At 45.4% G+C, this 26,306-nt stretch overlaps 1 protein-coding gene across 1 annotated transcript in view; it reads right to left on the bottom strand.

Annotated features, from left to right (window-relative positions):
* NHERF2 (NHERF family PDZ scaffold protein 2) overlaps positions 1-26,306 on the bottom strand; it is a 222,582-nt gene that overhangs the window by 19,460 nt on the left and 176,816 nt on the right. The window contains exon 4 of the mRNA XM_053694348.1: positions 14,168-14,321. Within this exon, the coding sequence (XP_053550323.1) occupies positions 14,168-14,321 (154 nt within the window). The remainder of the gene's footprint in view (positions 1-14,167; positions 14,322-26,306) is intronic.

The following is a 26,306-nucleotide window of genomic DNA, read 5'->3' as shown; positions in this document are numbered from 1 at the left end:
ACTGCGCTCAAGCGAATGCATTTACTTTCAACTCATAATACAAGCGCTATTTCTGTCATGCACAAAGAGACACAAAATATCGCTTAGAGCACCACTGGTAATCTATAGTCCTTATTGGGCCTATGGTTCTTATCTGCTGTCAAAATCTATGTTTCTTTGTGAATTTGTATACAGTTTTAATCGATTACGATACATTTGTTTCTGTTTGATTACAATTATTTCTCAAACATTTTTTTGAATCTATATTTATTTAAATATATCACTACAATAGAGCATATTAGATTATGGCATGAAATGAAGCCCTGCGGCCGCCATAGCAACAAGTAAACATTGTATTTGTATGTAAGTACAACAAAGATTTACAAAACCGGAAAGGGACATAATTTACAGCTTCCAGATTCACAGATAATCACTAAGCAGTGGAGCACAGGTGTTTGCTATCAACAAGCGTGCAGAGTTGGTACCACTTCACCTGGGGGGGCGGGAGCTAATCTGACACAATATAATAACTGGTTCTATTACATTATTATTACACTAAAAATCCTGCTTCTATTATCCATTTGTTTTATATACACAGCTTTCTGATATATATTTTATAGTCTATCCATTGAAATTTGGGGAAATGTTACCCTTTTTTATTGAATAGGGTCTGTGGCGTAACATAAGGATTAGACCGTTTTCTACAAAGCCCTGATCATGAGCTGATCTTGGCTGTTGATTGGTTCTTACACAAATATGCAGCCCCTAACACAATGACAGTTTAAATTGGTTCTTACACAAATATGCAGCCCCTAACAAAATGACAGTTTAAATTGGTTCTTATACAAATATGCAGCCCCTAACAAAATGACAGTTTAAATTGGTTCTTATACAAATATGCAGCCCCTAACACAATGACAGTTTAAATTGGTTCTTATACAAATATGCAGCCTCTAACACAATGACAGTTTAAATTGGTTCTTACACAAATATGCAGCCCCTAACAAAATGACATTTTAAATTGGTTCTTACACAAATATGCAGCCCCTAACACAATGACAGTTTAAATTGGTTCTTGCACAAATATGCAGCCCCTAACACAATGACAGTTTAAATTGGTTCTTACACAAATATGCAGCCCCTAACACAATGACAGTTTAAATTGGTTCTTACACAAATATGCAGCCCCTAACACAATGACAGTTTAAATTGGTTCTTATACAAATATGCAGCCCCTAACACAATGACAGTTTAAATTGGTTCTTACACAAATATGCAGCCCCTAACACAATGACAGTTTAAATTGGTTCTTATACAAATATGCAGCCCCTAACACAATGACAGTTTAAATTGGTTCTTACACAAATATGCAGCCCCTAACACAATGACAGTTTAAATTGGTTCTTATACAAATATGCAGCCCCTAACACAATGACAGTTTAAATTGGTTCTTACACAAATATGCAGCCCCTAACAAAATGACAGTTTAAATTGGTTCTTACACAAATATGCAGCCCCTAACACAATGACAGTTTAAATTGGTTCTTACACAAATATGCAGCCCCTAACACAGTTTAAATATTTTTTAATCATTCATTTTGTATGAAGAGCTTTAGCTGTGCAGTTCTTAAAGGGACATACACAAGTTTGGATAGAAAACATAATTTATGCTTACCTGATAAATTCCTTTCTTCTGTAGTGTGATCAGTCCACGGGTCATCATTACTTCTGGGATATTAACTGCTCCCCTACAGGAAGTGCAAGAGGATTCACCCAGCAGAGCTGCATATAGCTCCTCCCCTCTACGTCACTCCCAGTCATTCGACCAAGGACCAACGAGAAAGGAAAAGCCAAGGGTGAAGTGGTGACTGGAGTATAAATTAAAAAATATTTACCTGCCTTAAAAACAGGGCGGGCCGTGGACTGATCACACTACAGAAGAAAGGAATTTATCAGGTAAGCATAAATTATGTTTTATGCTTACCTGATAAATTCCTTTCTTCTGTTGTGTGATCAGTCCACGGGTCATCATTACTTCTGGGATATAACTCCTCCCCAACAGGAAATGCAAGAGGATTCACCCAGCAGAGCTGCATATAGCTCCTCCCCTCTACGTCAGTCCCAGTCATTCGACCAAGAATCAACGAGAAAGGAGTAACCAAGGGTGAAGTGGTGACTGAAGTATAATTTAAAAGATATTTACCTGCCTTAAAACAGGGCGGGCCGTGGACTGATCACACAACAGAAGAAAGGAATTTATCAGGTAAGCATAAATTATGTTTTCTTCTGTTATGTGTGATCAGTCCACGGGTCATCATTACTTCTGGGATACCAATACCAAAGCAAAAGTACACGGATGACGGGAGGGATAGGCAGGCTCATTATACAGAAGGAACCACTGCCTGAAGAACCTTTCTCCCAAAAATAGCCTCCGAAGAAGCAAAAGTGTCAAATTTGTAAAATTTGGAAAAAGTATGAAGCGAAGACCAAGTTGCAGCCTTGCAAATCTGTTCAACAGAGGCCTCATTCTTAAAGGCCCAAGTGGAAGCCACAGCTCTAGTGGAGTGAGCTGTAATTCTTTCAGGAGGCTGCTGTCCAGCAGTCTCATAGGCTAAACGTATTATGCTACGAAGCCAAAAGGAGAGAGAGGTAGCAGAAGCTTTTTGACCTCTCCTCTGTCCAGAATAAACGACAAACAGGGAAGAAGTTTGGCGAAAATCTTTAGTTGCCTGCAAGTAGAACTTGAGGGCACGAACTACATCCAGATTGTGTAGAAGACGTTCCTTCTTTGAAGAAGGATTTGGACACAAGGATGGAACAACAATCTCTTGATTGATATTCCTGTTAGTGACTACCTTAGGTAAGAACCCAGGTTTAGTACGCAGAACTACCTTGTCTGAGTGAAAAATCAGATAAGGAGAATCACAATGTAAGGCTGATAACTCAGAGACTCTTCGAGCCGAGGAAATAGCCATTAAAAACAGAACTTTCCAAGATAACAATTTTATATCAATGGAATGAAGGGGTTCAAACGGAACACCCTGTAAAACGTTAAGAACTAAGTTTAAACTCCATGGCGGAGCAACAGCTTTAAACACAGGCTTGATTCTAACTAAAGCCTGACAAAAGGCCTGGACGTCTGGATTTTCTGACAGACGCCTGTGTAACAAGATGGACAGAGCTGAAACCTGTCCCTTTAATGAACTAGCTGATAAACCCTTTTCTAAACCTTCTTGTAGAAAAGACAATATCCTAGCGATCCTAACCTTACTCCAGGAGTAACCTTTGGATTCGCACCAGTATAGGTATTTACGCCATATTTTATGGTAAATCCTTCTGGTGACAGGCTTCCTAGCCTGTATCAGGGTATCAATAACCGACTCAGAAAAACCACGTTTTGATAAAATCAAGCGTTCAATTTCCAAGCAGTCAGCTTCAGAGAAGTTAGATTTTGATGTTTGAATGGACCCTGTATCAGAAGGTCCTGTCTTAGAGGTAGAGACCAAGGCGGACAGGATGACATGTCCACTAGATCTGCATACCAAGTCCTGCGTGGCCATGCAGGCGCTATTAGAATCACTGATGCTCTCTCCTGTTTGATTTTGGCAATCAATCGAGGAAGCAGCGGGAAGGGTGGAAACACATAAGCCATCCCGAAGTTCCAAGGTGCTGTCAAAGCATCTATCAGAACCGCTCCCGGATCCCTGGATCTGGACCCGTAGTGAGGAAGTTTGGCGTTCTGGCGAGACGCCATGAGATCTATCTCTGGTTTGCCCCAACGTCGAAGTATTTGGGCAAAGACCTCCGGATGAAGTTCCCACTCCCCCGGATGAAAAGTCTGGCGACTCAAGAAATCCGCCTCCCAGTTCTCCACTCCCGGGATGTGGATTGCTGACAGGTGGCAAGAGTGAGACTCTGCCCAGCGAATTATCTTTGATACTTCCATCATTGCTAGGGAGCTTCTTGTCCCTCCCTGATGGTTGATGTAAGCTACAGTCGTGATGTTGTCCGACTGAAACCTGATGAACCCCCGAGTTGTTAATTGGGGCCAAGCCAGAAGGGCATTGAGAACTGCTCTCAATTCCAGGATGTTTATTGGAAGGAGACTCTCCTCCTGATTCCATAGTCCCTGAGCCTTCAGAGAATTCCAGACAGCGCCCCAACCTAGTAGGCTGGCGTCTGTTGTTACAATTGTCCAGTCTGGCCTGCTGAATGGCATCCCCCTGGACAGGTGTGGCCGATAAAGCCACCATAGAAGAGAATTTCTGGTCTCTTGATTCAGATTCAGAGTAGGGGACAAATCTGAGTAATCCCCATTCCATTGACTTAGCATGCACAATTGCAGCGGTCTGAGGTGTAGGCGTGCAAAAGGTACTATGTCCATTGCCGCTACCATTAAGCCGATCACCTCCATGCATTGAGCTACTGACGGGTGTTGAATGGAATGAAGGACACGGCATGCATTTTGAAGCTTTGTTAACCTGTCTTCTGTCAGGTAAATCTTCATTTCTACAGAATCTATAAGAGTCCCCAAGAATGGAACCCTTGTGAGAGGAAAAAGAGAACTCTTCTTTTCGTTCACTTTCCATCCATGCGACCTTAGAAATGCCAGAACTAACTCTGTATGAGACTTGGCAGTTTGAAAGCTTGAAGCTTGTATTAGAATGTCGTCTAGGTACGGAGCTACCGAAATCCCTCGCGGTCTTAGTACCGCCAGAAGGGCACCTAGAACCTTTGTGAAGATTCTTGGAGCCGTAGCCAATCCGAATGGGAGAGCTACAAACTGGTAGTGCCTGTCTAAGAAGGCAAACCTTAGATACCGGTGATGATCTTTGTGAATCGGTATGTGAAGGTAAGCATCTTTTAAATCCACTGTGGTCATGTACTGACCCTTTTGGATCATGGGTAAGATTGTCCGAATAGTTTCCATTTTGAACGATGGAACTCTTAGGAATTTGTTTAGAATCTTTAAATCTAAGATTGGCCTGAAAGTTCCCTCTTTTTTGGGAACCACAAACAGGTTTGAGTAGAACCCTTGTCCTTGTTCCGACCGCGGAACCGGATGGATCACTCCCATTAATAACAGATCTTGTACACAGCGTAGAAACGCTTCTTTCTTTATCTGGTTTGTTGACAATCTTGACAGATGAAATCTCCCTCTTGGGGGAGATAATTTGAAGTCTAGAAGGTATCCCTGAGATATGATCTCTAGCGCCCAGGGATCCTGAACATCTCTTGCCCAGGCCTGGGCGAAGAGAGAAAGTCTGCCCCCCACTAGATCCGGTCCCGGATCGGGGGCTCTCGGTTCATGCTGTCTTTGGGGCAGCAGCAGGTTTCCTGGCCTGCTTGCTCTTGTTCCAGGACTGGTTAGGCTTCCAGCCTTGCCTGTAACGAGCAACAGCTCCCTCCTGTTTTGGTGCAGTGGAGGTTGATGCTGCTCCTGTTTTGAAATTCCGAAAGGGACGAAAATTAGACTGTCTAGCCTTAGCTTTGGCTTTGTCTTGAGGTAGGGCGTGGCCCTTACCTCCTGTAATGTCAGCGATAATTTCTTTCAAACCGGGCCCAAATAAAGACTGCCCCTTGAAAGGTATATTAAGTAATTTGGACTTAGAAGTAACATCAGCTGACCAGGATTTTAGCCACAGCGCCCTACGTGCCTGTATGGCGAATCCTGAGTTCTTAGCCGTAAGTTTGGTTAAATGTACTACGGCCTCCGAAATGAATGAATTAGCTAGTTTAAGGACTCTAAGCCTGTCCGTAATGTCGTCTAGCGTAGATGAACTAAGGTTCTCTTCCAGAGACTCAATCCAAAATGCTGCCGCAGCCGTAATCGGCGCGATACATGCAAGGGGTTGCAATATAAAACCTTGTTGAACAAACATTTTCTTAAGGTAACCCTCTAATTTTTTATCCATTGGATCTGAAAAAGCACAGCTATCCTCCACCGGGATAGTGGTACGCTTAGCTAAAGTAGAAACTGCTCCCTCCACCTTAGGGACCGTTTGCCATAAGTCCCGAGTGGTGGTGTCTATTGGAAACATCTTTCTAAATATTGGAGGGGGTGAGAACGGCACACCGGGTCTATCCCACTCCTTAGTAACAATTTCAGTTAGTCTCTTAGGTATAGGAAAAACGTCAGTACTCGCCGGTACCGCAAAGTATTTATCCAACCTACACAGTTTCTCTGGTATTGCAACGGTGTTACAATCATTGAGAGCTGCTAAGACCTCCCCTAGTAATACACGGAGGTTCTCCAATTTAAATTTAAAATTTGAAATATCTGAATCCAATCTGTTTGGATCAGAACCGTCACCTACAGAATGAAGCTCTCCGTCCTCATGCTCTGCAAGCTGTGACGCAGTATCAGACATGGCCCTAGTATTGTCAGCGCACTCTGTTCTCACCCCAGAGTGATCACGCTTGCCTCTTAGTTCTGGTAATTTAGACAAAACTTCAGTCATAACAGTAGCCATATCTTGTAATGTTATCTGTAATGGCCGCCCAGATGTATTAGGCGCCATAATATCACGCACCTCCCGGGCGGGAGATGCAGGTACTGCCGCGTGAGGCGAGTTAGTCGGCATAACTCTCCCCTCGCTGTTTGGTGAAATTTGTTCAAATTGTACAGATTGACTTTTATTTAAAGTAGCATCAATACAGTTAGTACATAAATTTCTATTGGGCTCCACCTTGGCATTGGAACAAATGACACAGATATCTTCCTCTGAGTCAGACATGTTTAACACACTAGCAATAAACTTGCAACTTGGTTATAATCTTTTTTAGCAAAAACGTACTGTGCCTCAAAGAGGTACTAAACGATTAAATGACAGTTGAAACAATGAACTGAAAAACAGTTATAGCATCAAACTTTAAAACAACACAACTTTTAGCAAAGGTTTGTTCCCATTAGTAAAATAACAATAATTAAATTTGACATAAAAATTATAGAGCAACGTTTTTATTCACAGTCAATATAAAATTCTCACAGCTCTGCTGAGAGAATCTACCTCCCTCCAAAGAAGTTTGAAGACCCCTGAGATCTGTCTGAGATGAACCGGATCATGCAGGAAATATAAGAGTAACTGACTGGAATTTTTTGATGCGTAGCAAAGAGCGCCAAAAACGGCCCCTCCCTCATACACAGCAGTGAAGAGAAACGAAACTGTCACAATTAAAACCAAACAACTGCCAAGTGGAAAATAATGCCCAAATATTTATTCACTCAGTACCTCAGAAATGTAAACGATTCTACATTCCAGCAAAAACGTTTAACATGATAAATACTTATTAAAAGGATTAGTGACTTTTAACAGAGTAGTTCCGGTGAAATACCATCCCCAGAATACTGAAGTGTATACATACATGTCATTATAACGGTATGGCAGGATTTTCTCATCAATTCCATTCAGAAAATAAAAACTGCTACATACCTCAATGCAGATTCATCTGCCCGCTGTCCCCTGATCTGAAGCTTTTACCTCCCTCAGATGGCCGAGAACAGCAATATGATCTTAACTACTCCGGTTAAAATCATAGTAAAAAAACTCTGGTAGATTCTTCCTCAAACTCTGCCAGAGAAGTAATAACACGCTCCGGTGCTATTGTAAAATAACAAACTTTTGATTGAAGTCATAAAAACTAAGTATAATCACCATAGTCCTCTCACACATCCTATCTAGTCGTTGGGTGCAAGAGAATGACTGGGACTGACGTAGAGGGGAGGAGCTATATGCAGCTCTGCTGGGTGAATCCTCTTGCATTTCCTGTTGGGGAGGAGTTATATCCCAGAAGTAATGATGACCCGTGGACTGATCACACATAACAGAAGAAATTATGTTTTCTTCTGTTAAGTGTGATCAGTCCACGGGTCATCATTACTTCTGGGATACCAATACCAAAGCAAAAGTACACGGATGACGGGAGGGATAGGCAGACTCTTTATACAGAAGGAACCACTGCCTGAAGAACCTTTCTCCCAAAAATAGCCTCCGATGAAGCAAAGGTGTCAAATTTGTAAAATTTGGAAAAAGTATGAAGCGAAGACCAAGTTGCAGCCTTGCAAATCTGTTCAACAGAGGCCTCATTCTTGAAGGCCCAAGTGGAAGCCACAGCTCTAGTAGAATGAGCTGTAATTCTTTCAGGGGGCTGCTGTCCAGCAGTCTCATAAGCTAAACGAATTATGCTACGAAGCCAAAAAGAAAGAGAGGTAGCGGAAGCTTTTTGACCTCTCCTCTGCCCAGAGTAAATGACAAACAGAGAAGACGTTTGTCGGAATTCCTTAGTTGCCTGCAAGTAAAATTTTAGAGCCCGGACTACATCCAGGTTGTGCAGTAGACGTTCCTTCTTTGAAGAAGGATTTGGGCATAAAGAAGGAACAACAATCTCTTGATTGATATTCCTGTTAGTAACTACCTTAGGTAAGAACCCAGGTTTAGTACGCAGGACTACCTTATCCGAATGAAAAATCAAATAAGGAGAATCACAATGTAAGGCTGATAATTCAGAGACTCTTCGAGCCGAGGAAATAGCCATTAAAAATAGAACTTTCCAAGATAACAACTTTATATCAATGGAATGAAGGGGTTCAAACGGAACGCCCTGTAAAACATTAAGAACAAGGTTTAAACTCCATGGTGGAGCAACAGTTTTAAACACAGGCTTAATCCTGGCCAAAGCCTGACAAAAAGCCTGGACGTCAGGAACTTCTGACAGACGTTTGTGTAACAGAATGGACAGAGCTGAGATCTGTCCCTTTAATGAACTAGCAGAAAAACCCTTTTCTAAACCTTCTTGTAGAAAAGACAATATCCTAGGAATCCTAACCTTACTCCAAGAGTAACCTTTGGATTCACACCAATGTAGGTATTTACGCCATATCTTATGGTAAATCTTTCTGGTAACAGGTTTCCTAGTCTGTATTAAGGTACTAATAACTGACTCAGAAAACCCACGTCTTGATAAAATTAAGCGTTCAATTTCCAAGCAGTCAGCTTCAGAGAAGTTAGATTTTGATGTTTGAAGGGACCCTGTATCAGAAGGTCCTGTTTCAGAGGTAGAGACCAAGGCGGACAGGATGACATGTCCACCAGGTCTGCATACCAAGTCCTGCGTGGCCACGCAGGTGCTATTAGAATCACTGATGCTCTCTCTTGTTTGATTCTGGCTATCAATCGAGGAAGCAACGGGAAGGGTGGAAACACGTAAGCCATCCTGAAGTCCCAAGGTGCTGTCAGAGCATCTATCAGGACTGCTCCTGGATCCCTGGATCTGGACCCGTAACGAGGAAGCTTGGCGTTCTGTCGAGACGCCATGAGATCTATCTCTGGTTTGCCCCAACGTCGAAGTATTTGGGCAAAGACCTCCGGATGAAGTTCCCACTCCCCCGGATGAAAAGTCTGACGACTTAAGAAATCCGCCTCCCAGTTCTCCACTCCCGGGATGTGGATTGCTGACAGGTGGCAAGAGTGAGACTCTGCCCAGCGAATTATCTTTGATACTTCCATCATAGCTAGGGAGCTTCTTGTCCCTCCCTGATGGTTGATGTAAGCTACAGTCGTGATGTTGTCCGACTGAAACCTGATGAACCCCCGAGTTGTCAACTGGGGCCAAGCCAGGAGGGCATTGAGAACTGCTCTCAATTCCAGAATGTTTATTGGCAGGAGACTCTCCTCCTGACTCCATAGTCCCTGAGCCTTCAGGGAATTCCAGACGGCACCCCAACCTAGAAGGCTGGCGTCTGTTGTTACAATTGTCCAGTCTGGTCTGCTGAATGGCATCCCCCTGGACAGGTGTGGCCGAGAAAGCCACCATAGAAGAGAATTTCTGGTCTCTTGATCCAGATTCAGAGAAGGGGATAAGTCTGAGTAATCCCCATTCCACTGACCTAGCATGCACAGTTGCAGTGGTCTGAGGTGTAAGCGTGCAAAGGGTACTATGTCCATTGCCGCTACCATTAAGCCGATTACCTCCATACATTGAGCCACTGACGGGTGTTGAATGGAATGAAGAGTGCGGCAAGCACTTTGAAGTCTTGATAGCCTGTCCTCTGTCAGGTAAATCTTCATTTCTACAGAATCTATAAGAGTCCCCAGGAAGGGAACTCTTGTGAGTGGAACGAGTGAACTTTTCTTTTCGTTCACCTTCCATGCATGTGACCTTAGAAATGCCAGCACTAACTCTGTATGAGATTTGGCAGTTTGAAAGCTTGAAGCTTGTATCAGAATGTCGTCTAGGTATGGAGCTACCGAGATTCCCCGCGGTCTTAGTACCGCCAGAAGAGCACCCAGAACCTTTGTGAAGATTCTTGGCGCTGTAGCCAATCCGAATGGAAGAGCCACAAACTGGTAATGCCTGTCTAGGAAGGCAAACCTTAGGTACCGGTAATGATCTTTGTGAATCGGTATGTGCAGGTAAGCATCTTTTAAATCTACAGTGGTCATGTACTGACCCTCTTGGATCATAGGTAAAATTGTCCGAATAGTCTCCATCTTGAACGATGGAACTCTTAGGAATTTGTTTAGGATCTTTAAGTCCAGGATTGGTCTGAAAGTTCCCTCTTTTTTGGGAACCACAAACAGATTTGAGTAAAACCCCTGTCCCTGTTCCGATCGTGGAACTGGATGGATTACTCCCATTAACAAGAGCTCTTGTACGCAGCGTAGAAAAGCCTCTTTCTTTGTCTGGATTGTTGACAATCTTGACAGATGAAATCTCTCTCTTGGAGGAGAGTATTTGAAGTCCAGAAGGTATCCCTGAGATATTATCTCTAGCGCCCAGGGATCCTGAACATCTCTTGCCCAAGCCTGGGCGAAGAGAGAAAGTCTGCCCCCCACTAGATCCGATCCCGGATCGGGGGCCCTCAATTCATGCTGTTTTGGGGGCAGCAGCAGGTTTCCTAGTCTGCTTGCCCTTGTTCCAGGACTGGTTAGGTTTCCAGCCTTGTCTGTAGCGAGCAACAGCTCCTTCCTGTTTTGGTGCAGAGGAAGTTGATGCTGCTCCTGCTTTGAAATTACGAAAGGAACGAAAACTAGACTGTCTAGTCTTGGCTTTGGCTTTGTCCTGAGGCAGGGCATGGCCTTTACCTCCTGTAATGTCAGCGATAATCTCTTTCAACCCGGGCCCGAATAAGGTCTGCCCTTTGAAAGGTATATTAAGCAATTTAGACTTAGAAGTAACATCAGCTGACCAGGATTTTAGCCACAGCGCCCTGCGTGCCTGAATGGCGAATCCTGAATTCTTCGCCGTAAGTTTAGTAAGATGTACTACGGCCTCCGAAATGAATGAATTAGCTAGTTTAAGGTCTCTAAGCCTGTCCGTAATGTCGTCCAGAGTAGCTGAACCAATGTTCTCTTCCAGAGACTCAATCCAGAATGCCGCTGCAGACGTGATCGGCGCAATGCATGCAAGGGGTTGCAATATAAAACCTTGTTGAACAAACATTTTCTTAAGGTAACCCTCTAACTTTTTATCCATTGGATCTGAAAAAGCACAGCTATCCTCCACCGGGATAGTGGTACGCTTAGCTAAAGTAGAAACTGCTCCCTCCACCTTAGGGACCATTTGCCATAAGTCCCTTGTGGTGGCGTCTATTGGAAACATTTTTCTAAATATCGGAGGGGGTGAGAACGGCACACCGGGTCTATCCCACTCCTTAGTAACAATTTCAGTAAGTCTCTTAGGTATAGGAAAAACCTCAGTACTCGTCGGTACCGCAAAATATTTATCCAACCTACACATTTTCTCTGGTATTGCAACTGTGTTACAATCATTCAGAGCCGCTAACACCTCCCCTAGTAATACACGGAGGTTTTCCAGTTTAAATTTAAAATTTGAAATATCTGAATCCAGTCTGTTTGGATCAGAACCGTCACCCACAGAATGAAGTTCTCCGTCCTCATGTTCTGCCACCTGTGACGCAGTGTCTGACATGGCCCTAATATTATCAGCGCACTCTGTTCTCACCCCAGAGTGATCACGCTTACCTTTTAGTTCTGGTAATTTAGCCAAAACTTCAGTCATAACAGTAGCCATATCCTGTAATGTGATTTGTAATGGCCGCCCAGCTGTACTCGGCGCTACAATATCACGCACCTCCCTCTGAGCGGGAGATGTAGGTACTGACACGTGAGGCGAGTTAGTCGGCATAACTCTCCCCTCGTTGTTTGGTGAAATTTGTTCAATTTGTACAGATTGATTTTTATTTAAAGTAGCATCAATACAGTTAGTACATAAATTTCTATTGGGCTCCACTTTGGCATTGCAACAAATGACACAGGTATCATCTTCTGAATCAGACATGTTTAACACACTAGCAAATAAACTTGCAACTTGGAAATACAATTCAAATAGAATAATATTAAAACGTACTGTGCCTTTAAGAAGCACAGAAGATCTATGACAGTTAAAAATTAATAAATTGAAACAGTTATAGCCTCAATCCTTGTAAACAACACAACTTTAGCAAAGGTTTAATCCCATTAGCAAAGATAACAATTTCTGAAAGCAGGAAACAAATTACAGAATAAAAGTTTTTATTTCAGTCAAACTATAATTCTCACAGCTCTGCTGAGAGAAATTACCTCCCTCAAAATAAGTTTTGAAGACCCCTGAGCTCTGTAGAGATGAACCAGATCATGCAGGGAATACAATGAGTTGCTGACTGAAATATTTGATGCATAGTAAAAGCGCCCCTCCCCCACACACACAGCAGTGAGGGAGAACAGAAACTGACAGAAAAAACAGATTTAAGCAACTGCCAAGTGGAAAAATGGTGCCCAAACATTTATTCACTCAGTACCTCAGCAAATGAAAACGATTTTACATTCCAGCAAAAACGTTAAACATAATCTCTAGTTATTAAACAGCTTTATGTCTTTCTTACAGTGTAATTCTAGTGAAGTACCATTCTCCCAGAATACTGAAGTGTAAAGTATACATACATGACATTATATCGGTATGGCAGGATTTTCTCATCAATTCCATTGTCAGAAAATAAAAACTGCTACATACCTCTATGCAGATTCATCTGCCCGCTGTCCCCTGATCTGAAGTTTACCTCACTCCTCAGATGGCCGAGAACAGCAATATGATCTTAACTACTCCGGCTAAAATCATAGCAAAACTCTGGTAGATTCTTCCTCAAACTCTGCCAGAGAGGTAATAACACACTCCGGTGCTATTTTAAAATAACAAACTTTTGATTGAAGATATAAAACTAAGTATAATCACCATAGTCCTCTCACACGACCTATCTAGTTGCTGGGTGCAAGAGAATGACTGGGAGTGACGTAGAGGGGAGGAGCTATATGCAGCTCTGCTGGGTGAATCCTCTTGCACTTCCTGTAGGGGAGCAGTTAATATCCCAGAAGTAATGATGACCCGTGGACTGATCACACTTAACAGAAGAAAACAATATATAATAATATGTACTTTAATTACTTTGCCTGCAAATTTATACTGCAGTGCCTCACCATTAACCCTTTCTTTTAAGTTTCTGAATTGTACAGCTCTAACTCCCCCCACACAGTTCCTTATATGGCTGTATCTATCTCCACCTTTGCTTTGGTAGAATACAAGTTTGTAACACTCATTATCTGCTGGAGCATGCCTAGAAGCAAATAAGCTGATGTGAACTCAGTTGAAATACAATTCCTGTGTTTCTGATGCTAAACACTGATATGGGGGGTGGATCAGACTACTCCAGAGACCATGGCTATGTAATTAATTTTGCTTATTTTTGAAAATTATTTTAAAATACTTGCCAGCAATTTTTAAACAATTTTTTTATGCAAACTATTTTTACTTAATTAGCCCTTTTAGGATATGCACAGATCTCAACCTGTTTTATGGCACTTTAATTAGAGAGAGAGAGAAAACCTGTCCTCCTGCAGCCAGCACTTACAATGCTGCATTGGGTGGCAACATTCAACATTGGCAAGAGTGCTCTTGTGCAACCAATTGCAGGAGAGCAGGGCATGTCAATCACTCCCAACAAGCGAGCGTGATTTATCGCTCCACCTCTGAGGTGGCAGAAAGGATAAAAGAGAAGTTTCTACATCTTAAATTTGTGGTTGCAGCTTCGCGCATGCGCTGCAAACCCTCAAAAGCTGTGAATGCAGCTTGAGAAATTTTCATTATGATCTGTTGTATCCATTAAATAAGATTATGGCTGCAGGCAGCATCTCACCTTTAGCATGAGCCTCAGTAGGGGTAACTCCCAGTTTCTTGTAATAGTCGTCTGTTTCAGGGTCCACCACAAGCAAGGTGGTCTCATTCTCCCTGGATTTGATGTTTGTCACAACCTCTGAATGTTTCATGCTATCAACATTCTGCCCATTTACCTGAAATAGAGAAAAGTCAAACATTTAGGTCAGGATTCAGGAATAGACAGTGGCGACTTTACAGTCAGGTGTAGTTTTCACAGAGCTGTTGGGGGGGGGGTAAACAGTCCCTTGAAAATTCAGTAAATACCCCTCAGTCATTTTGTTTCCTTTTCCAGAAGCCAAGCACTACAGCCAATCACAAGATGTAACAATTTGTCTGCTGAGACAGAAGGGACATGCTCAAACTCCATTCTTACAGTCATTGCACAAGTGTCAAGTCTTGCAAGGCCTGCCACGGTGCAGTGACTGACTGAACTCAGCATGAGCGCGTACGTTCAGCCTCAATAGAAGCATTGCAGGTTCTGGTTGGTTAATAGCACTCTGCTTCTTAAAGGGGCACGCAGGTTAAATTAAACTTTCATGATTCAGATAGAGAATACAATTTTAAACAATTTTTCAATTTACTTCCATTAACAAAATGTGCACAGTCTTTTTATATTTAGACTTTTTGAGTCACCAACTCTGACTGAGCATGTGCAAGAATTCACAGCATATCCGTATATGCATTTGTGATTGGCTGATGACTGTCACATGGTACAGGTGGAGTGGAAATATCAATAACTTTGAGATTTGTCAGAATAAAATCTACTACTCATTTGAAGTTCAGACAAAGGGGCCTATCTATCAAGCTCCGAATGGAGCTTGATGCCCCGTGTTTCTGGCAAGCCTGCAGGCTCGCCAGAAACAGCAGTTATGAAGCAGTGGTCACAAAGACCGCTGCTCCATAACCTGTCCGCCTGCTCTGAGCAGGCGTACAGACATCGCTTGAAATCAACCCGATCGAGTACGAGTACTGATTGACACCCCCCTGCTGGCGGCCCATTGGCCGTGAGTCTGCAGGGGGCGGCATTGCACCAGCAGCTCTTGTGAGCTGCTGGTGCAATGCTGAATATGGCGAGCGTATTGCTCGCTGTATTCAGCGAGGTCTGGCGGACCTGATCCATAGTGTCGGATCAGGTCCGCCAGACCTTGATAACTAGAGGCCTAAGGGGCCTATTTATCATTGCGTCAATCTAAACGCATTTACTGGAGTCAATATGCTCGCCAAACATTGCTACCGCAAATCTACATATGAAAAACACGCCTGTCAAGTACAGCGCAATGAGCATCAGACTGTTGAGTCATCGATGTTGCAGATATTCTGTTTTTTCCAACTTTATTTATACCATTTCATTACTGTCCATGAACAAGCACATTTCTCTAAAGCTGTCAATTTACATTTCTCAATTGTGCAAATCTGCATTTTAACTGGTTCTTTAAGAGGCAAAAAAAAAAACAGCTGCTGAGGAGGAGGAATAATGAACATTTGGATAAAAAGGGTCGCTTTTAGGAAATATTGCATTAAAAAAAAAAATATTTTCTTGAAGGTCTTAGTTCTTTAGTTTTCAATTGACTGGATTCGTTTCCTTTATTAAAGGGACATGACAATCAAAAATAAACTTTTATGACTAAGATAGAGCGCGCAATTATAACAATATTGCAAATGTACTTTTGTCAAATTTACTTTGTTCTCTTAGTATTGTTAGATATGCTCAGGAGAGTGCACAAGTCTGAAGCACTGGCAGCAGTGTGTGCAACAATGTATAACAATGTTATAAACATTGTTGCACATACTGCTGTCATATAGTACACATTTACATAAGCCCTTCAACAAGAAAACAATGTCAATTTGATAATTGAAGTAATTTGGAAAGATTTTTAAAATGGCTTGGTATATCTGAATAATAAAAGTTTAATTTTGGTTTTAATTTATTTTTTAACATCACACTTAAAGATAGTGTGACACACTATGTGGGGTCTATTCCCAATTTACACTGTGGCTGAGCATCCTCACACTATCAAATAAAGGTCAATGGTCAAAAAGCATTAACTCTCTTCCTGATTTATTAATACAATTCATTTACACTTTGTTGTCCTATTCCTTGGGTGATGTTCTTGCTGGCTGGTTTTGTCACTTTAAAAGAAGCATAATCTATATAATAGCTGCCTATTTCCATAAGAAAGGTAATGAAATAAATGAGACCGTAAACACATTGAGGTGTTTAGTTATGTCTAATGAAACTCAATTTCTTTATATTTTCATGACTTATTTTGCCCCCTTTTCATGTCATTTAGCACTGCAAATGAGCCGTTTCTAATTCTCAGAACTTGAAATGCATCTGCTGAGCGTGCAAGGCTAACCCTGCTACATACATGTTCCGGATGGACTTTACCATATAATAAGTGCAAAACAATTACTGTACATTTATACTAACTTTATGACAGTGACTAGCCTTGTTGTTTGTGGACTAAAACCCAGATTGGCTCATACAAATTAGGCAAATAGTGGGTGGAGTTTGGCAATTAAAAAATAATTGCAGTAAAAAGGATGTTATTTTGTTTTTAAAACATTAAAGGACAGTAAACCCCTTGAAATTGTACTATACATCTTTTCTTATGAACAGTACAACAGCTTTGTAATATACTTTAATTATTTATTTTGTATCCTTTGCTGTAACTAAAATTTGAAAGGTGTGGGTTTTCCTGTTTTTAATACAGGGCAGGCTTCACAAGCCTAACCCTGACACATATATGTCCCTAATTGACTCACCAGAGATGATAAGATAAGAACGGCAGAGCAAAGCATGTTTGGCTAACAAAATGTCAGTGGCTGTCTATTCCAGTAACAAGTCCTATTTAAATCCTTCAAACAAGACTTGTGCGGTGGGTTGTGTTTGGCTATTGAATAACCACTGCAGCAAACAAGGTGTTTAACTATTTTAAACATTTCCACACTCACCTAATATGTTCATTCATTTAAAGGGACATTAAACACTAAATACATGCTAGATAGAATGATGCATTCAAAGAAAAGATTAGTCCATGACTAACATGTAGATGTATTTTTTAAAGTTTCATTAGTTGTTTAAAAAGTGACAAAATAAGTGTAAAGTTTTAGTGTCTATAAAACACTGGGAGCTGCCATGTTGTAACTTGTGTTACCTTCTCTGTTGTGGCCAATTAGGGTCAGTTATAAATAGGTCACTAGAGTGTGCAGCCAATGGTTGTGCTGGATTTAACAGTGTTCTGCACTTCCATTTCTAACAGGAACTGAAAAGCTCACAATTTCAGAACGGAATTACAGGCAAAGAGGACAAAATAAATAATGAAAGTATATTGCAGAGTTGTTTTATTATATACAATTTATCATTTTATATTACCATCTCAAAGTGTTTAATGTCCCTTTAAAGGGACATGAAAACCCACATTTTTTACTTTCATGATTCAGATAGAGCATACAATTGTAAACAACTTTTCAATTAACTTCAATTGTCAAATTTTGCTTCATTGTTTTGACATCCGCTACCAAAGGAGCAGCAATGCACTACTGGGAGCTAGCTGAACATATCAGATGAGCCAGTGACAAGAGGCATATATGTACAGCCACCAATCCCCAGCTAGCTCCCAGTAGTGCATTACTGCCCATGAGCCTACCTGGGTATGCTTTTTAACAAAGAATACCAAAAGAACAAAGCAAATTAGATAAAATAAACAAAATGGAAAGTTACATAAATCATGAAAGAAAAATCTGGGGTTTCATGTCCCTTTAAGACTGCAGAAAAAATAATAAATTATAGGGTGTTTACTGTCTCTTTAAGAAGAGTTTGCTTACTGCATCGCTTGTTTGGAATATAAAGCAGATAATGGACGCATTATGCTAGATATTTAAGAACTTGTTTGTCTTTTAATTGAAAAAAAGTTTTGTGATTAATTCTTCTGCATATGTAACAAATGGACTCCTGTATTAGATACACATTTATCTGTCTTTTTGCTTCTGTACATGTTTTTTCCCTGACTTTGTACAGACATTTATCTGTCTTTTTGCTTCTGTACATGTTTTTTCCCTGACTTTGTACAGACATTTATCTGTCTTTTTGCTTCTTTACATGTTTTTTCCATGACTTTGTACAGACATTTATCTGTCTTTTTGCTTCTATATATGTTTATTCCCTGACTTTGTACAGACATTTATCTGTCTTTTTGCTTCTTTACATGTTTTTTCCATGACTTTGTACAGACATTTATCTGTCTTTTTGCTTCTATATATGTTTATTCCCTGACTTTGTACAGACATTTATCTGTCTTTTTGCTTCTGTACATGTTTTTTTCCCTGACTTTGTACAGACATTTATCTGTCTTTTTGCTTCTGTACATGTTTTTTTCTCTGACTTTGTACAGACATTTATCTGTCTTTTTGCTTCTGTACATGTTTTTTCCCTCACTTTGTACAGACATTTATCTGTCTTTTTGCTTCTGTACATGTTTTTTTCTCTGACTTTGTACAGACATTTATCTGTCTTTTTGCTTCTGTACATGTTTTTTCCCTGACTTTGTACAGACATTTATCTGTCTTTTTGCTTCTGTATATGTTTATTCCCTGACTTTGTACAGACATTTATCTGTCTTTTTGCTTCTGTACATGTTTTTTTCCCTGACTTTGTACAGGCTGCTGCTGTGTTAGCGGCCCCCATGGTAGTTTAGGGCCTCTTGTCCACTGCAATCCTCTCTTGCTGCTCCTTGCCCTTGCTCTCACAATGAAAACAAACACCAAGGCCTCTCTCTCGGTTCCTTAGCAACCGCTTCCTACTTTCCCTTGACAGAAATAATTACTTTGTGCTGTTCTGGGTAACATTGTTTGCTCTCTATCCCCCTCCCCTCCCTCGTTATCTCACAGCCTCTCCCTTCTTTACATTGTCTCACCATACAAGCCAGTCTCCCCACGGATAAGCTACCTACCCCTCCCCACTGGGTACTCACCCCACATCTGCTGACCCTCCCACTAAACAGCCTCTCCCAGACAGGGTAAACCTACCTCACCCCCTTATTCTCTCAGCTCCCCTAGAAAAGTAACCTAAGGGTTAAGGGGGGGCTTGCCATCTGCAGGTATATAAGGGCAGCATGCCGCTTTATGCAGTCAAAATCGAACAGTACCTATATCATGATACAGTCTATTAAAGGGACATTAAACAAAGAATGTTTAAAAAGATGTGTAAAAAAAGTTAAATGTACTTTCGTTATTTACTGTTCTCGCATTCCCTCTAAATTACCTCTGAAACTGAGATTTCTGCGCTGCGCCAGAAAGCCTGGAGTGCATCCTGCATTATTTTGAATCTTTACTGCGCAAAATGCTACACAGCGATTGGTTGATCAGTGTAGTGGTTTATTTATATCTGTGAAGATATGATAGGCTTATCAAGAAGTGTATATCTGGTCTACAAAACAATGCAAATGTTACTAACAAAATGACAGCTTAATGGCATTCTATTCTAATGCATCTATTTTGCATGCAGGTATCTGTTAATGCAGTGATTAAAGGGATAATCTAGTCAAAATTAAACTTTCATGAGTCGGATAGAGCAGGCAATTTTACACAACTTTATAATTTACTCCTATTATCAATTTTTCTTCGTTCTTTTGGTATCTTTATTTAAAAAGCTGGAATGTAAGTTTAGGAGATGGACAATTTTTGGTTCAGCACCTGAGTAGTGCTTGCTGATTGGATGGCTACATTTAGATACCAATCAGCAAGCGCTATCCAGATGCTGAACCAAAAATAGGAATTGCACAGTCCATGTTTAAAATGTGAAGCAAAAAAAGGTGGTGCATTGTGTAGCTCATTTTCCTATCTGTTCCCATATTCTTGAAAACTACTCCATACAATCCAAAAATAGTTTTCTTAGTGTTGGATTTGATGAAGTCTTGCCTAAAATTGTGCTGTATTTTCCATTAGATTCTAGTTAGGGCCCTTATCCGCCCCATGCCCACCCTGTACCCTTGGTGCCCCTCTCACTTCCCTTGTTGCTCGGTCTATACCAAATGTAATTTTGCTCTCATCAGACTCTCCTGCTGCAGAAACAACTCACCCCCTCTTCTTCTGCTGCATCTGACTCCAACACAGCCCATCTCACTCCTATCTGTCCTGTAATATCTCCTTCTCCATCACACCTGCACCCCTATCCAGTGCTCCATCCTCTCACTCTCCTCCCTGTCTTAATCTCTGCCCACCTTACATCAATTAACCCATCATATTGCCTCATCTCATCTTAACCCTGTGTCCTCCCAGTTGTATCCTCCCACTCTCCCCTCCCCATCTTATCCTCCCACTCTCCCCTCCCCATCTTATCCTCCCACTCTCCCCTCCCCATCTTATCCTCCCACTCTCCCCTCCCCATCTTATCCTCCCACTCTCCCCTCCCCATCTTAACCTCCCACTCTCCCCTCCCCATCTTATCCTCCCACTCTCCCCTCCCCATCTTATCCTCCCACTCTCCCCTCCCCATCTTATCCTCCCACCCTCCCCATCTTATCCTCCCACCCTCCCCATCTTATCCTCCCACCCTCCCCATCTTATCCTCCCACTCTCCCCTCCCCATCTTATCCTCCCACTCTCCCCTCCCCATCTTAACCTCCCACTCTCCCCTCCCCATCTTATCTTCCCACTCTCCCCTCCCCATCTTATCCTCCCACCCTCCCCTCCCCATCTTATCCTCCCACCCTCCCCTCCCCATCTTATCCTCCCACTCTCCCCTCCCCATCTTATCCTCCTACTCTCCCCCCCCCCATCTTATCCTCCCACTCTCCCCTCCCCATCTTATCCTCCCACTCTCCCCTCCCCATCTTATCCTCCCACTCTCCCCTCCCCATCTTATCCTCCCACTCTCCCCCCCCATCTTATCCTCCCCACTCTCCCCTCCCCATCTTATCCTCCCCACCCTCCCCTCCCCATCTTATCCTCCCCACCCTCCCCTCCCCATCTTATCCTCTCCACCCTCCCCTCCCCATCTTATCCTCCCACTCTCCCCTCCCCATCTTATCCTCCCACCCTCCCCATCTTATCCTCCCCACCCTCCCCATCTTATCCTCCCCACCCTCCCCATCTTATCCTCCCCACTCTCCCCTCCCCATCTTATCCTCCCACCCTCCCCATCTTATCCTCCCCACCCTCCCCTCCCCATCTTATCCTCCCCATCTTATCCTCCCACTCTCCCCTCCCCATCTTTTCCTCCCACTCAACCCTCCCCATCTTATCCTCCCCACCCTCCCCTCCCCATCTTATCCTCCCCACCCTCCCCTCCCCATCTTATCCTCCCACTCTCCCCTCCCCATCTTATCCTCCCACTCTCCCCTCCCCATCTTATCCTCCCACTCTCCCCTCCCCATCTTATACTCCCACTCTCCCCTCCCCATCTTATCCTCCCACTCTCCCCTCCCCATCTTATCCTCCCACTCTCCCCTCCCCATCTTATCCTCCCACTCTCCCCTCCCCATCTTAACCTCCCACTCTCCCCTCCCCATCTTAACCTCCCACTCTCCCCTCCCCATCTTATCCTCCCACTCTCCCCTCCCCATCTTATCCTCCCACTCTCCCCTCCCCATCTTATCCTCCCACTCTCCCCTCCCCATCTTATCCTCCCACTCTCCCCTCCCCATCTTATCCTCCCACTCTCCCCTCCCCATCTTATCCTCCCACTCTCCCCTCCCCATCTTAACCTCCCACTCTCCCCTCCCCATCTTATCCTCCCACTCTCCCCTCCCCATCTTATCCTCCCACTCTCCCCTCCCCATCTTATCCTCCCACTCTCCCCTCCCCATCTTATCCTCCCACTCTCCCCTCCCCATCTTATCCTCCCACTCTCCCCTCCCCATCTTATACTCCCACTCTCCCCTCCCCATCTTAACCTCCCACTCTCCCCTCCCCATCTTATCCTCCCACTCTCCCCTCCCCATCTTATCCTCCCACTCTCCCCTCCCCATCTTATCCTCCCACCCTCCCCTCCCCATCTTATCCTCCCACCCTCCCCATCTTATCCTCCCACTCTCCCCATCTTATCCTCCCACTCTCCCCATCTTATCCTCCCACTCTCCCCATCTTATCCTCCCACTCTCCCCATCTTATCCTCCCACTCTCCCCTCCCCATCTTATCCTCCCCACTCTCCCCTCCCCATCTTATCCTCCCCACCCTCCCCTCCCCATCTTATCCTCTCCACCCTCCCCTCCCCATCTTATCCTCCCACTCTCCCCTCCCCATCTTATCCTCCCACCCTCCCCTCCCCATCTTATCCTCCCCACTCTCCCCTCCCCATCTTATCCTCCCCACCCTCCCCTCCCCATCTTATCCTCCCCACCCTCCCCTCCCCATCTTATCCTCCCACTCTCCCCTCCCCATCTTATCCTCCCACTCTCCCCTCCCCATCTTATCCTCCCACCCTCCCCTCCCCATCTTATCCTCCCACTCTCCCCTCCCCATCTTATCCTCCCACTCTCCCCTCCCCATCTTATCCTCCCACTCTCCCCTCCCCATCTTATCCTCCCACTCTCCCCTCCCCATCTTATCCTCCCCACTCTCCCCTCCCCATCTTATCCTCCCCACCCTCCCCTCCCCATCTTATCCTCTCCACCCTCCCCTCCCCATCTTATCCTCTCCACCCTGCCCTCCCCATCTTATCCTCCCACTCTCCCCATCTTATCCTCCCACCCTCCCCTCCCCATCTTATCCTCCCCACCCTCCCCATCTTATCCTCCCCACCCTCCCCATCTTATCCTCCCCACTCTCCCCTCCCCATCTTATCCTCCCCACTCTCCCCTCCCCATCTTATCCTCCCCACTCTCCCCTCCCCATCTTATCCTCCCCACCCTCCCCATCTTATCCTCCCCACCCTCCCCTCCCCATCTTATCCTCCCCATCTTATCCTCCCACTCTCCCCTCCCCATCTTATCCTCCCACTCAACCCTCCCCATCTTATCCTCCCACTCTCCCCTCCCCATCTTATCCTCCCACTCTCCCCTCCCCATCTTATCCTCCCACTCTCCCCTCCCCATCTTATCCTCCCCACCCTCCCCATCTTATCCTCCCCACCCTCCCCTCCCCATCTTATCCTCCCACTCTCCCCTCCCCATCGTATCCTCCCACCCTCCCCTCCCCATCTTATCCTCCCACCCTCCCCTCCCCATCTTATCCTCCCACTCTCCCCTCCACATCTTATCCTCCCACTCTCCCCTCCCCATCTTATCCTCCCACTCTCCCCTCCCCATCTTATCCTCCCACTCTCCCCTCCCCATCTTATCCTCCCACTCTCCCCTCCCCATCTTATCCTCCCACTCTCCCCTCCCCATCTTATCCTCCCCACTCTCCCCTCCCCATCTTATCCTCTCCACCCTCCCCTCCCCATCTTATCCTCTCCACCCTCCCCTCCCCATCTTATCCTCCCACTCTCCCCATCTTATCCTCCCCACCCTCCCCATCTTATCCTCCCCACCCTCCCCATCTTATCCTCCCCACCCTCCCCATCTTATCCTCCCCACTCTCCCCTCCCCATCTTATCCTCCCACCCTCCCCATCTTATCCTCCCCACCCTCCCCTCCCCATCTTATCCTCCCCATCTTATGCTCCCACTCTCCCCTCCCCATCTTATCCTCCCACCCTCCCCTCCCCATCTTATCCTCCCACCCTCCCCATCTTATCCTCCCACTCTCCCCTCCCCATCTTATCCTCCCACTCTCCCCTCCCCATCTTATCCTCCCACTCTCCCCTCCCCATCTTAACCTCCCACTCTCCCCTCCCCATCTTATCTTCCCACTCTCCCCTCCCCATCTTATCCTCCCACCCTCCCCTCCCCATCTTACCCTCCCACTCTCCCCTCCCCATCTTATCCTCCCACTCTCCCCTCCCCATCTTATCCTCCCACTCTCCCCTCCCCATCTTATCCTCCCACTCCCACTCTCCCCTCCCCTCCCCATCTTATCCTCTCCACCCTCCCCTCCCCATCTTATCCTCCCACTCTCCCCTCCCCTCCCCATCTTATCCTCCCACTCTCCCCTCCCCATCTTATCCTCCCACTCTCCCCTCCCCATCTTATCCTCCCACTCTCCCCTCCCCATCTTATCCTCCCACTCTCCCCTCCCCATCTTAACCTCCCACTCTCCCCTCCCCATCTTAACCTCCCACTCTCCCCTCCCCATCTTATCCTCTCCACCCTCCCCTCCCCATCTTATCCTCCCACTCTCCCCTCCCCTCCCCATCTTATCCTCTCCACCCTCCCCTCCCCATCTTATCCTCCCACTCTCCCCTCCCCATCTTATCCTCCCCACCCTCCCCATCTTATCCTCCCCACTCTCCCCTCCCCATCTTATCCTCCCACCCTCCCCATCTTATCCTCCCCACCCTCCCCTCCCCATCTTATCCTCCCCATCTTATCCTCCCCATCTTATCCTCCCCATCTTATCCTCCCACTCTCCCCTCCCCATCTTATCCTCCCACTCAACCCTCCCCATCTTATCCTCCCACTCAACCCTCCCCATCTTATCCTCCCACTCTCCCCTCCCCATCTTATCCTCCCACTCTCCCCTCCCCATCTTATCCTCCCACTCTCCCCTCCCCATCTTATCCTCCCACTCTCCCCTCCCCATCTTATCCTCCCACTCTCCCCTCCCCATCTTATCCTCCCACTCTCCCCTCCCCATCTTATCCTCCCACTCTCCCCTCCCCATCTTATCCTCCCACCCTCCCCTCCCCATCTTATCCTCCCCACCCTCCCCTCCCCATCTTATCCTCCCCACTCTCCCCTCCCCATCTTATCCTCCCACTCTCCCCTCCCCATCTTATCCTCCCACTCTCCCCTCCCCATCTTATCCTCCCACTCTCCCCTCCCCATCTTATCCTCCCACTCTCCCCTCCCCATCTTATCCTCCCACTCTCCCCTCCCCATCTTATCCTCCCACTCTCCCCTCCCCATCTTATCCTCCCACTCTCCCCTCCCCATCTTATCCTCCCCACCCTCCCCTCCCCATCTTATCCTCCCCACCCTCCCCTCCCCATCTTATCCTCCCCACCCTCCCCATCTTATCCTCCCCACCCTCCCCTCCCCATCTTATCCTCCCCACCCTCCCCATCTTATCCTCCCCACCCTCCCCTCCCCATCTTATCCTCCCCACCCTCCCCTCCCCATCTTATCCTCCCCACCCTCCCCTCCCCATCTTATCCTCCCCACCCTCCCCTCCCCATCTTATCCTCCCCACCCTCCCCTCCCCGTCTTATCCTCCCACTCTCCCCTCCCCGTCTTATCCTCCCCACCCTCCCCTCCCCGTCTTATCCTCCCCACCCTCCCCGTCTTATCCTCCCCACCCTCCCCTCCCCGTCTTATCCTCCCCACCCCGTCTTATCCTCCCCACCCTCCCCTCCCCATCTTATCCTCCCCACCCTCCCCTCCTCATCTTATCCTCCCACTCTCCCCATCTTATCCTCCCCACTCTCCCCTCCCCATCTTATCCTCCCACTCTCCCCTCCCCATCTTATCCTCCCGCTCTCCCCTCCCCATCTTATCCTCCCACTCTCCCCTCCCCATCTTATCCTCCCACTCTCCCCTCCCCATCTTATCCTCCCACTCTCCCCATCTTATCCTCCCCACTCTCCCCTCCCCATCGTATCCTCCCACTCCCCCTCCCCATCTTATCCTTCCACTCTCCCCTCCCCATCTTATTCTCCCACTCTCCCCTCCCCATCTTATCCTCGCACTCTCCCCTCCCTATCTTGTCCTCCCACTCTCCCCTCCCCCCTCCCCATCTTACCCTCCACTCTCCCCTCCCCATCTTATCCTCCCACTCTCCCCTCCCCATCTTATTCTTCCACTCTCCCCTCCCTATCTTACCCTCCACTCTCCCCTCCCCATCTTATCCTCCCCACCCTCCCCTCCCCATCTTATCCTCCCCACCCTCCCCTCCCCATCTTATCCTCCCCACCCTCCCCTCCCCATCTTATCCTCCCCACCCTCCCCTCCCCATCTTATCCTCCCACTCTCCCCTCCCTATCTTATCCTCTCACTCTCCCCTCCCCATCTTATCCTCCCACTCTCCCCTCCCCATTTTATCCTCTCACTCTCCCTCTCTATCTTATCCTCCCACTCTCC

This window comes from Bombina bombina, chromosome 11, assembly GCF_027579735.1.
Source record: "Bombina bombina isolate aBomBom1 chromosome 11, aBomBom1.pri, whole genome shotgun sequence".
NCBI lineage: Eukaryota > Metazoa > Chordata > Amphibia > Anura > Bombinatoridae > Bombina > Bombina bombina.
Note: the sequence above shows the minus strand (reverse complement) of the source record. Positions and strands in the feature narration are given on the sequence as shown.